Source organism: Sorex araneus, chromosome 2 (genome assembly GCF_027595985.1).
Source record: "Sorex araneus isolate mSorAra2 chromosome 2, mSorAra2.pri, whole genome shotgun sequence".
NCBI classification, from domain to species: Eukaryota; Metazoa; Chordata; class Mammalia; order Eulipotyphla; family Soricidae; genus Sorex; species Sorex araneus.
The window spans coordinates 204176547-204189371 of NC_073303.1; the positions used below are offsets into that span (position 1 = coordinate 204176547).

At 45.5% G+C, this 12825-nt stretch overlaps 1 protein-coding gene and 1 non-coding gene across 2 annotated transcripts in view; both read right to left on the reverse strand.

Annotated features, from left to right (window-relative positions):
* SPIDR (scaffold protein involved in DNA repair) overlaps positions 1 to 12825 on the reverse strand; it is a 373264-nt gene that overhangs the window by 69241 nt on the left and 291198 nt on the right. Inside the window, exon 11 of the mRNA XM_055129012.1 lies at positions 3181 to 3321. Coding sequence (XP_054984987.1) covers positions 3181 to 3321 — 141 coding nt within the window. The remainder of the gene's footprint in view (positions 1 to 3180; positions 3322 to 12825) is intronic.
* Positions 6107 to 6212, reverse strand: LOC129402923 (U6 spliceosomal RNA). The gene has a single exon (XR_008628939.1). It is a non-coding gene; the product is annotated as a U6 spliceosomal RNA (small nuclear RNA).

Genomic DNA, 12825 nt, shown 5'->3' on the forward strand with positions numbered 1-12825 from the left:
AACAAGTCAGAGAGACAGAAAATCTATTGGGCAGCTCAGTGGCGGAATAAAGAGCAGCACTCCTACATTAAAAAAAAATGAAAATTTATCGGGTTACTCCTGGCTGCCTCACGTGGAGCAGGCAGAGAGCAACGCGTGCGGTGCTGAGTCCAACAGCATGCCTCCTGCCCACACCTGAGGCCGCCCAGCCACTGCAGAGGTCATCGGAAGGAGTGGCGTTCTGTGACGATAGCCAGACCGGAGACAACCTGGTACTCAAGATCTAAAGGGTCATTATTTAGCCCCGACATCTAACTTTTAATTGGCAAAACCAAGTTATTTTCTGTACTAGATATTAGAATTATGTAATTATTTTAGTTTGCATTTGGTAAGTTACTTTATTAAGGTTTATAAACTATATTTTGTTAAAGTTTGTGAGAGGTTGCTATGAAACACAGTAATTTGGAAAAAAAATAGAGAACTGTGGCCATGGATGGATGACTGACAATGGATGAGATCACTAATAGGCAATTATAACATCGAGCATTCCAATACAATTTAATAATTTGTTTTGAAGAAACATAGCTTCCAAAAGAACAAAAAGGCAAACTAAACATGTATTTGTCTGGCTGCATGCATAAATAAGCTATAGAAGATAAAGAAATCCATCTCCTCTCGAAGTCCCCCAACCTGGAAGGCAGCTCAAAGGGTGAGAAGACACATCTGGCACACACAGACAGGAGATCCCCCGAAACGCACACCCCTCCCCCAGCACTTGTGAGTGGAGTCTGGTGACCCCAGCAGCACCACTGGGACCAGCACTGGGCTGAGTATTGGACTGACTGGCCCACAGAGAACAAAGGAGATCCAGAAGTGTCCTCTCCCACCTCCTGAGCACTGCCTGGGAGCCCTACCACCCATAAAGAGAAAAGAAAAATAATTAGTTTCAACCTACAAAAGAATCAAATATGCAACCACCAGTTTAACGCCAGCTTGACAGTGGATGAGTTCCAAGAGTCCTGCCATGAAAGGACAAGCCGGCCAGAAAACAAATTTCTGCCATGGAAAGACAGTTTCCTATGGCACCATAATGGATAGCAATTTGGATTCGGGTTTAGTCAACTCAAGTTAGGCTCCTGCTACACATACAATATGAATGTTCTGGATCCCAGGCCTGGTCCTCTCATCACAGGCAGATGCCCCAGGGCCGGGGAAACAGCACGAGGGTTTCCCTGCACACAGCGGACCAGGACCCTGCCAGCAGTACGCAGGGGGAGCCTGCCCGGCTCCCACCTTGCGCAGGTGTGAAGCTTTTCGTGCAGAGTTCCGTCAAGCCAACCTCCTCCTATGTGACACTGAAGGGGAGACGCACTCAGGAGCAACAGCACTGGCTGGCGCTTGTGGCTTCAAAACTGAGTAGGGAAAGACGGTTGGTATCTAATATGGAGAAGGCGTACAGGACCTGGTTAAGTTGTGTGTGCCTGGGCCAAGGTGGTGGTACAATGGGGGGGCCTGCCTTGCACCTGGCTGACTCTGGCTCCATCCCTGACACCCCACGCAGCCCACTGAGCCCACCGGGACTGATCTTGAGAACAGAGCGGAGTAAGCCCTGAGCACAGCCAGCTATGGCCCCACACTGAAAAACAAAACCAAAAGCTTTGCGCATGCCTGGATATGTTTTACAAATATATGGATACCCCCAAATCGATTAAGACAATTAGATTTATAATATACCCATCCTTTCAGCTACAAAGCAAACATTTCTAAACCTCAGGGAAGATGCAACCATGAAATCGCCGTCTCCCGGGAAAAGCGGCAGGCAGAGAGGATACTCGCTGGCAGGGAAGCAGACGAGATGGCAGCAGAGATGCCTCCCAAAGGCAAAGGCTGGCAACGCGCAGCTCTGGAGCAACCACAGCTAGGCCAGAACAGTCAGGAAACCCAGTGGGTGACGCTTCAAGGACCTGGGGCGTGGCTCGGTTATTCGCATGCGTGAGTATTAGAGTCAAAACCCCTAATACTGTAAAACAAACAAACCAACAAAAACCTCGCACCCCAGTCAGAACAGCGAGGGACTAACTGCTGAAGGAGAGCAGCGGCCAGTGGCCCGGCATCCACAGCACCAGGCCTCCACGCGAGTCTGGGAGAGATGCAAGCCGAGCTACCGAACTCACACGTCTGAGTGACAGCTCCACTGTGAGGGCAGGGGTGCCGGGACACTGCACGGCTGGAACCCAGTCATGAGCACTTCATGTGCTCCGCAGTGATCCCATTTGAAACATCACATGGTGCCGCTTAGAGAGCAGGCCTGGGGGTGGGTGAGAGTGAGAGACACTGGGCCAGGGTTTGGGGCGCACGATCTATGCTGAGCACTGAGTGCCCAGACAATTCCATTATGAACAATCTTGTAAACCACAGTGTTTAGATAAGGAAGAGGAAAGTAAGAGAGTAATTTGTGAAATTTATCTCCCTCAGAGACTGCTGCAGACTCAGACTTTATTACAAAGAAAGCATGAACGTCCGGAGCGCTGGGAGAGCCACTATCCGGAGGGCCCCTGTGCGACTAGACCCCCGATGAACCCATACCAACCGTCTGTGCAGTGAGACAGTGCCACTGAGAGTGTCTCCTCTTCCCACTAACTCTGAGATGAAGATGATAACCGGAGGCCTAACAGACATACTCGATATCAGATCTAGATACCATTCTATGTTGACATAAAACAATATTGGATGAGGTGCCATGAAATGTGACAGATAACATTCATTAAAAATATGTTCATGAAACCTTCATTAACATATCAAAGCTTTTTTACTATGGAAGCCAATTTTAGAATTCTGTTTAAATCTTAGAAAATGCCTTTTCACTAAATCATATTTTTATTTACGTAAGATGATTCAAGGGAAATTGCCTTATTCTTATGGCTAGGAAAACACAGAAAATAAACCTTTAGAATTAAAAATGTGCACACATGATACTTTGTATATTTAAAAATTATGAGACACCAAGCCCGTATAATTATCTTGCTGTTAATTCATTTTCTCCCTGAGGTACTCTACGGGCGTCACTCAATCTCTGACCGTGTTTTATAGATAAACTCTAGGGTCCTAGCATGTATTCTGAAAATTGGAAATGAGACTAATAAAAGAACCAGCCATGATTTCTGTTAGGTAGCAAACGATGCTGCCACAAAGTGCCCTTACCTTTCTCTGGTGGCCTTCTGTAGGACCCTCACTCCTGTCAGCTTACAGCACTTCCCTTCCAACTGTCGGTCATTCAAGTGGGGACCCTCTGCGTACACTTCACTGAACATTCCGCATGCATCTTGTACAAGAAGGCAAACTCTGCAAAAAAGCATTCAGGTTTATTCTTTTGTAAGATAGTTTGCAACTACACAATTAAATAATGATAAAAAAATCAAAGAACAAAATTCCTTCTTGTTCACTATAGCACCACTGTAGTCTTCTTCCTGAGTGGGTGAATCGGGGCATCGAGGCTGTACTGTTGAGCTGTCGACCGGGTGTCAGGGCCACTGCTCAGAACGCAGGAGAAGATGGTTCTTCCCTGGCAACTCTAAGCCACACGCGGTGTACTTTTTACTCTCCCTCCCCCTTCTGCCTGCGCCTGCTGTGGCTGCTGGGTGGTTCCTGCCGGCGACATGTAGTCAGCACCACTTGTAGCACGGAGGCACGGCAGCAGGGCCCAAAGATCCCACTGGGAGTAAGTCGGGGGTCCGGGACGGGAACGGGACAGGCACTCTGCACCAAGCACTGCTGTCCTGGCCCCGCACAGGGGGTTAACAGAAGAGAGGCGATTCTTCCAATGCAAGAGCAGTGCTCACTGCCTCCTTCCCCGCCATCTTTAGCCTGCCCCCTATCGTGAAAAACATGCAGTTAAGGAGTAGCTTTGGTGACAAGAACAATCATAAAGGCCTTTCTGGACAAGCTACATGCTTAAAGACCTGTATTTCACAGTGGAATAAAGTAGGATCTACTGTGTAGCCGGTGGCATGCCATTTTTTAAGTTCAAAAGATAATGATCTAGGGCCGGAGCAATAGCACAGTGGGTAGGGCATTTGCCTTGCATGCGGCCAGCCCGGGTTCGATTCCCGGCATCCCAGATGGTCCCCCAAGCACCACCAGGAGTAATTCCTGAGTGCAAAGCCAGGAGTAACCCCTGAGCATCGCTGGGTGTGACCCCCCCAAAAAAAAAGATGATGATCTATACTTATTGCTTAAAAATTCAAATAGTCTTATTTATCATGAAAATACATTCCCTAAAACATTTTCTGGGGCCTGAAAAAATTAGTCAGTAAGCCCCCAAATACATAGTGAGATGCAAAATGATTTTAATTTTTTAAATTTTTTTTATTTATTTCATTGAATCACCATGTGGAAAGTTACAAAGTTCTCAGGCCTATGTCTCAGTTATACAATGCTCAAACACCCATCCCTTCACCAGTGCCCATATTCCACCACAAAAAACCCCAGTATACCTCCCACCCTCCAACTCCCACCCCTGCCTGCGTAACTAATAAACTTCACTTCATTTTCTCTTTACCTTGATTACATTCCATATTTCAACACAAAACTCACTATTGTTGTTGGAGTTTCCTCCCCCAAAAAACAGCCCAACTGACAAGGAAGCAGCAAAATGATTTTAAAGATGAGACTATAAAGGAAAGTGTAACTCAGAAAGGACAGGTGACAAAAACACAGAAAGAAAAGCTCAGTGTGAAGTATTAACCTTAAACAGTAAGTTTGCTAAAACTGAATGTAAGTCTAGATCTGTTCAAGTCTCCCTGGTATACAGGCTTTCCTGGTTTGCAAGAGAAATTAAGTTCTCTTTCAAAGAAAATACCATTGATTAGTCTTGTCATGGGGTAAATTCAATTGACGATATGCTGAAATAAAAATCCCCAACTACAGGGGCTGAAGAGATAGTGCAGCAGGTAGTGTGCCTGCCTGCCTGTGGATAACCCAGGCTTGGTCCCTGAGCAGAGAGCCCTGCCGGGCGTGTCCTCTCCAAAAGAAAAAGGGAAAAGAATGGAAAAATATTCCATCCCACTAATAGAACTGACTTGTGACACTATAATTAAAAGTATAAAATGTAACGGCTAATTAAAAAAGAACAAACAACCCAAAAATGAAATAAGCGATACAGAAAACTTGGCAGATTTGAAGAATGAATCTTTGGAGGGCGGGGGGCTCCAAGAGGAGCTCGGGAGGTCTGGGGTCCCCTCCCAGCAGCTCTCCGCTCACCAGCCAGTAGAGCAGCGTGGCCCTCGGACGCCGTGTTGCTCAGCTCTGTGCTGATGCTATGGGGTCTACCTGGGACGAAACCAGTGTTAACCCGGAGACCCTAGTTTTGAAGAATGAAATGGAACATTCAAAAAGGAAAGTTGTACATATTACAATAAAGGATTCAGGGGCTAGAAAGCGAGTGCAGTGGATAGGGTGTTTGCCGTGCACACACCCCGCACAAGTGTGATTCCCCCTCGCCGAGCCCTGCTGGGAGTGATCCCTGAGTGCAGCGCCAGGTGCCATGGACATGAGCCTCACCACTGTGGTCTGCCCTGCCTCAGGATGACATAAGCCAACTTTACAGGACATCTACAACATGCAGAACCTCTTTCCAGATGGAAATTCATTAGATGGAAATTCTTTTTAAAAGTCTAATCTTGAAAATGAAATTACCTCTGAGAACTGGGGGCCTATTTTAGATTCCACAGCACTGCTAACACTTTTGGAGAAAATTTGCTTTTTCCTTTTTTTTTTTTGGGGGGGTGGGAGTGGGGAGGCACATTCGGCAATGCTCAGGGGTTATTCCTGGCTCTACATCCAGGAATTACTCCTGGCTGTGCCTGGTGGACGACAGGAGATGCCCAGGATGGAACCTGGTGTGCCAGGTACGAGCAAGCACCCTCCTGCTGCTCATCACTTGTACTCTGGAGATGCTACTCTGCTCTAGGGGAGTAGTAACTGGGCTGCTGCTTTCACAGATGAAATTCTTTTCACCCCTGAATCATTTCATCATTATTTTCTGCCCTTCATTTTTCTTCTTTGTTCATTCTGGTCATTGAATATCCTAGATCACTTCTTTGCATTTTTTTAATTTTCCTCCTACTTCACAAGTATGAAATGTTTCATGAATTTGCATGTTGAATTTTTACCCAGGGGCCATCCACATCTCTGTATTATTCCAATTTTAGTATCTGTGCTCCTAAGGGAAGCATGCCTTTGATTTTCTTTTCTTTCATATTTTCCATCTCCTTCTGGAAGTTTAATCAACTTTATCTTCCAATACTTATAATTAGATTTGTTATAATTCCAAGTCTTCATATATTTAGCTTTCAAGACTTTTCCTTTAAATTCTCTTCCAGGTACTATGCAGTGCAAGGAATGATAAAGCCATTCAATTTGCTGGGACCTGACTGGAACTGGAAGATACCATGTTAGGCGAAGTGAGTTAGAAAAAGGAAGATAAACAAAGGATGATCTGACTTATCTAACTAGAGTAACTGGACAAGGAAATGTTCTACAGTAAAAGGGGACTGCCTAGATAGACCTTGGCCCCGGGGAATAGGGAGGAGAAGGGCACAGAAGGGAAAGAACTGAGGGGAAAGTAAGAAGAGGAGAAAGGGAGGTAATGACAGGTGCAGGGCCAGGGGCCGTGGGTAGCCCGGTGATGTGGGACAGTGATGTAGCTGTACACCCAAAGCACAGGGACCTAATCTAAGTCACCAAACTCTGAACGTGCCTGTCAGGGTGGCAGGAGGGGGACGGAAGGAGACGGGAGGGGCAGGACGGGAGGGGGCATGGAAACTCTGGAGGAGGGACTGGTGTTGGGATACTGTATGCTTGTATCAGTAACTGTATAAATCATGGTTCTTTAATTTTTTTAAAATAAATAAAAAGGAGGGGGGAAAACCTCTTTCAAGAACGGAGAGGTAGTGCAGAGGGTATGATGCTTGCCTTGAACACCAGGCTTGATGGCTGCACTGTGTATGCACTGACCCCACCCCTGAGCCCCTCCCCAAGGGATCCCCAAGGACAGTCGAAGTGAGTTGTGAGCACAGCTGATGGAGACCCCACATTAAAACAAAATCTCTTAAAGAACTATAAAAGGGGGAAAATTTTATAAAAATTATGGAGGAAAAAGAGGGGGAAAATATTAGTAAGTTTGAGATAAGTATTTCTGTTTTGACACAAAAGCACACACACACACAAAGGACTAAGACATATTAAAATTTAAACTTCTGGAAAGGGATAGACACAGAAGGATCTCTCTCATATGTGGGACTTAAAGTTATATAGCAAGACAGCAATAATGGTCCAAAGGCAAAACAATGGGAGAACTGATTCAACTGAGTTGGGGGAGAGGGAGGGGCTTGGGGGTCATTGCGAGAGGGAGGGGACACTGGTGGTGGGAGTGGTGTTGGAATATGTGCACGAAAAGCCATGATCATAGCTTTCTAAGCCATAGAATTTCAATTTAAAAAAATATGAACTTCTGATCTTTGAAAGATATCACTATAAAACAAGTAGGAAAACCATAGCTATGAGACTATTTTTCTATGTCATGTATATACTGTGCAGAGTCTCCTGCCCCTGTGCCTGGCTGTCTTCACCGGGGCCCCTCGGAGAGGGGCGGGTTGAGTTTCCCTTCCCTCCCCGAGCAGAGCCCCGGCAGCCGAAGACCTCCAGACCCAGCCACAGGCAAGCTCAAGGCCCCTCTCCACATGTTCAGACGAGCCTCATGCGTGAAGGAACTGGCAGAAGAACCCATATGTGCGGGACCCAGGACTGAGATGTCCAAGCCTGCTCGGATCAGGACTGGGTCTTCTCCATCCAGATCCCCCATTTTCTAGTAGCTAGGCAGCCACACCCACAAACTGCTCCCGGCACCATGTAACCCCATCAACAGCCAAGATCCAGAGACTATAAAACAAAGCTCTTGGAAGCATGCTGCGTGTGACCTCTTATAGCCTAGTTCTCCCTCTCGGAGAACCTGGCAAGGTACCAAGAGCATCCTGCCCACATGGCAGAGCCTGGCAAGCTCTCCGTGGCATATTCGATATGCCAAATACAGTAACAGTGATGGGTCTCATTCCCCTTACCCTGAAGAGCCCCTAATGCAGCACCACTGGAAGAATGAGTAAAGAGAGTCTGCTAAAATCTCAGGGCTAGGATGAATAGAGACATTACTGGCGCCCACTCGAGCAACTCAAGGATCAACGGGATGATAGTGATGACAGTGACACAGTGACATATACTATATATATACATGAATGACTAAGGTCTTCACAGGTACCTCACATCTACAGTACATAAATTACTCTTGAAATAAAAATCACAATCCAATACAATGGATTAAAAAGATACAATGTATCACTAATTATGTAATTTCATTTTTATGAAATAGAAAAGTTAAATCCATACAGACAGAGCATAGAATTACGGTCACCAGGGAGCAGGGAAAGAATAAAATAGGGATGACTGTTTCCTCTTTAACGTGGAATGAGTGTATTCTGGAACTAGATGAAGGAGGTGCACAACTGAACACAGACAGACTGCAGCACTGCCAGGGCAATCGTGAAGAATGGCATGCACAAAACACCAGAATTCGGTGATGTTGGCCCAGCTCTCAATGGACACTACGCCATTTTTGTTCACATTAAAATGGGTTCATATTTTTAAATGTGAATTTCACATTTCATATTCTCATATCATTCTCATATCAAAAATAAGAGCTGGAGCGATAGCACAGCAGGTAGGGCATTTGCCTTGCACATGGCCATCCTGGGTTCGATTCCTCCATCCCTATCGGAGAGTCCAGCAAGCTACCGAGATTATCTTGCCCGCACGACAGAGCCTGGCAAGCTACCTGTGGTGTATTTGATATGCCAAAAACAGTAACAACAAGTCTCACAATGGAGACATTACTGGTGGTGCCTGCTCGAGCAAATTGATGGGCAATGGGATGACAGATCAAAAATAAAAGGAAAATTAAGACCTGAACAAAACACTTCATCATCAAAGAAGATATACATGCCACATCATAACAAGGCATTAGCCACTTAGAAAAGCAAGTTAACATTTTTTTTCTGAGGTACCACGTAAGCTTTTCACTAGAAAGCTAAAATACAAAAGATAGGTAATACCAAGTTTTGTTAAGAAAATGAAAAAATTGGAAATCCCATACATCTTAGGAATGTATGTTATAGTCATGGCATAAAGCATTATGGCATCTCATAAAATTAAACATACATTTATTACATAGCTTGTAATTCAAACTAGGCATTTTCCTAAATAAATAAAATCATATGTCCACACAAAGACTTATAAACATTCATAATGGCTTTGTTAAATAATAGCACCAAATTGAAAGCAAATGTTCAAAAATAGTTGAATGATTAAATTGTGGTATATTCCTACAAGAGAGTACTACTTCACAACAATAAGAAATGAATCTACAAAAAAAATCCTCATTCATTGTTTTCAGTGGGAAAAGTTTCACAAAAGTAGTCTAAATTCTATTGAATTCAGAAATGGAAAAATGATTTTACAAATACAACGAGCAGACCTATAATTATCTGGAACAGGAATGAGTAAGGAATGACAGCAGAGGACAGAGAGAACATTTTGGGATGGTAGAAATAGATCAGTTAGTCCCTGTGGTGGGTAATACATAAACAAATACATTACAGACACTCAATTTAACAAAACTTAAAACATCACCTTAACCGTGAATTCCCTATTATATGGAAACTTTATGCAACAGTAACCTCATACAAACTACTAATCTACCTTAAAACATCAGCCTACACTGCTCCATGCTCTTTACATGAGTGACAGAGGTGCTCCCATCAACCCCTTCCAGGCACGAGAGCCTACTTGACTGGGTGAATATACATGCAGCAAACTCACATAATGACTAATTATGCAGAGTGTCACAGAAAACTGCACGTGCTACTCAAACTTGTTAATGGGTGCATTTGAAGTTTACTGGGGCTCACATACTGTAGGGTATGTAGGAAGAGTGGGTCAAAACAATGTAAGAACCCAATAAAAGCAGAGCACACTCACAGTAAAGTTAGTGTAATGTATCATGGCTAATTATACTAATGAGAATGAAGCTCAGATTTGGGGGGAGGAGCAAAGGAGCACCCAGGCAGTGCTCGGGGATCACTGCTGGCTCTGTGCTCAGGAATCACTCCTGGCGGTGCTCAGGGGACCACATGTGGTGGTGAGGCTTGACCTTGGGTTCGCTGCATGCAAAGTCAGTGCTTAACTTTGTACTCTCTCTCTCTGACCCTTAGATTGTTTCTGAAAACTGAGACAGAAAGGAGGTAGCTAAATTCAAAGACAATAGAACATCTATTATCTATTTGACCATGTGGGATGCTGGGAATCGAACTCAGGTCAGCCATGTGCAAGGCAAATGCCCTACCCGCTGTGCTATGACTCCAGCCCCTCTATTTTAATTTTTAAAATATTTCCATACAATGTTGTTTGTGACAATTCCCAAATTTTTTTTTAATTTTTATTGAATCACCATGTGGAAAGTTACAAAGTTCTCAGGTTTATGTCTCAGTTATACATATTCAAACACCCATCCCTTCACCAGTGCCCATATTCCACTACCAAAAACCCCAGTGTACCCCCCGCCCCCGCCCTCCCACCCCCAACTGTACAACTGATGAATTTCACTTCATTTTCTCTTTACCTTGATTATGTTCCATATTTCAACACAAAACTCACTATTGTTGTTGGAGTTTCCCCCCAAGAAAGACAGCCTTACCACCAAGGAAGCATTTGATAATTAGTTTTCCATTGCTGAGAATGAAGAGATATGTAGCCCCCCTACTCCAAGTACATAACTCTTCTTTTTTTTTCTTTTCCCTTTTCCTTTTTTTCCCCCCCTCATTCCCCTTTCCGTGCCTCATAGTATGGTGGACGCCATGCCGTGTTTCTCCCTGAAAATGGGAAACAACTGGGAAAGAGGGATATTTCCTCTTCTCGGCCGGTGTGGGGTTGCTGCTTAGTTCACAGTCCAGAGAGGTGGCTGCTACATTAATAACCTCCAATATTTCAACAAAAACTCACTGTTATTATTTGGAGTTTCCCCCCCCAAGTCAGACCTGCTCAAAAGGAACCATTTCACATTGTTGACAATTATAGATGTTAAGTCGCGTGGACGCAACTGCATCCGCATGGTTTTGGATTTCTGTATAAAGTCCAGGGAAAATTCTGCCTGAAATTGCATAGCCCAGCTCACAGTCCCAGTGCATTGCTGTAAGAAGTCTCTGGAATCAAAATCTTTAGGTGCAGAGGGTCCGTTTCACTCTCAGCAGCTCCAAATTTATCTGGACTGAGGGCGTGCCGGTTACACCCACTTCCCATGATTCCCTAGGAGCCCCAAGCATAAAAATCATATACCTCTGGGTTAGGGGTCTTAGACGATGGCTCCTGCCATGTGGACGTTGCCGCCGCCATTTTCCGTGCAGGAAGACAGGGTGGGGAGGAAAGATCTACCCCTGGGCAGCACAGAGTTGCAGCCCAGTTCACAGTCCCAGTGCATTGCTATAAGAAGCTGCGCTGGATGCCCGAATGTGTTAGGTCTCTGGAATCAAAGTCTTTAGGCACAGAGGGTCCCCAAAATTATTTTTGTTTGCATTAATATATATATTTTATTACTTAAAACTTTTTTGCCTTACAATTCATAACGATTTCTTACAAATGTCATTCCCTCTCCACCCCATGCGTCACCAGTGTGTCCCCCCAGCTGAGGTGTCAGTCCCCGTTCTCTAGCCTTGAGTCTCTGTTGCTCCCTCACTGGGAATCTGCAAGTCCCACACACGAGGAATTTAATTAATTTATTTTTATTTTTTATTTTTTTTGCTTTTTGGGTTACACCTGGCAATGCACAGGGGTTATTCCTGGCTCTGCACTCAGGACTTACTCCTGGCGGTGCTCAGGGGACCATATGGGATGCTGGGAATCGAACCCGGGTCGGCCGCATGCAAGGCAAACACCCTACCTGCTGTACTATCATTCCAGTCCCGGGGATTCATTTTTTTAATTAATGATCTCATCAGTAAGAACAATGACTTGGGAGCGCAGGAGAGTGATTAGGACAAATAGAAATGTGGCTGATGGTTGCAGGTCGGCAGAAGAGTGGCCGGCCGTCCCTGAGGCCCCAGGTGGGGTGGCGACCGATTGAAATGTCAAAGGCACTTTCCCTTCCAGCTCATTGGTCTCCTCCTCTCGCCCTCAGTGAGAAAGCGGTTACTGGGATCGTTTGTCCAGGTTTTAGAGGGAGAGAAAAAAGCAGGAGCCACCCCTCCGTGACTGTGAGAGGTGATGGTCCTGAGCCAGCAGTGTTTCCCTTGAGACAAGTTAGTCTAATTCAGGTGTAACTTAGCCCGGGAGATCTCAGCCCCGGGTCCCGCACACCTGGGTTCTTCTGCAAGTTCCTTCATGCATGAGGCTCGTCCAAGCATTTGGAGAGTGGCCTTGAGCATGGCTGAGGCTGGGTTCCGCAGGTCTTCGGCTGCCTGGGCTCTGCTCTGGGCGCAGAGGGAGACTCAACCTACCCCCTCGGAGGGGCCCTGGTGAAGACAGCCAGGCACCGGGGCAAGACTCTGCTGAGATCTCCAAGCCTGCTTGGATCAGGACTGGGCCTCTTCCGCCCAGATCCCCCATTTTCCAGTAGCTAGGCAGTCACACCCACAAACTGTCCCCAGCGCCGTGTAAACCCAGCAACGGCCAACATCCAGAGAGTATAAAACCAAACTCCTGGAAGTGCTTTGCGGCTGCGAGACATCTTATAGCCTGGTTCTCCTT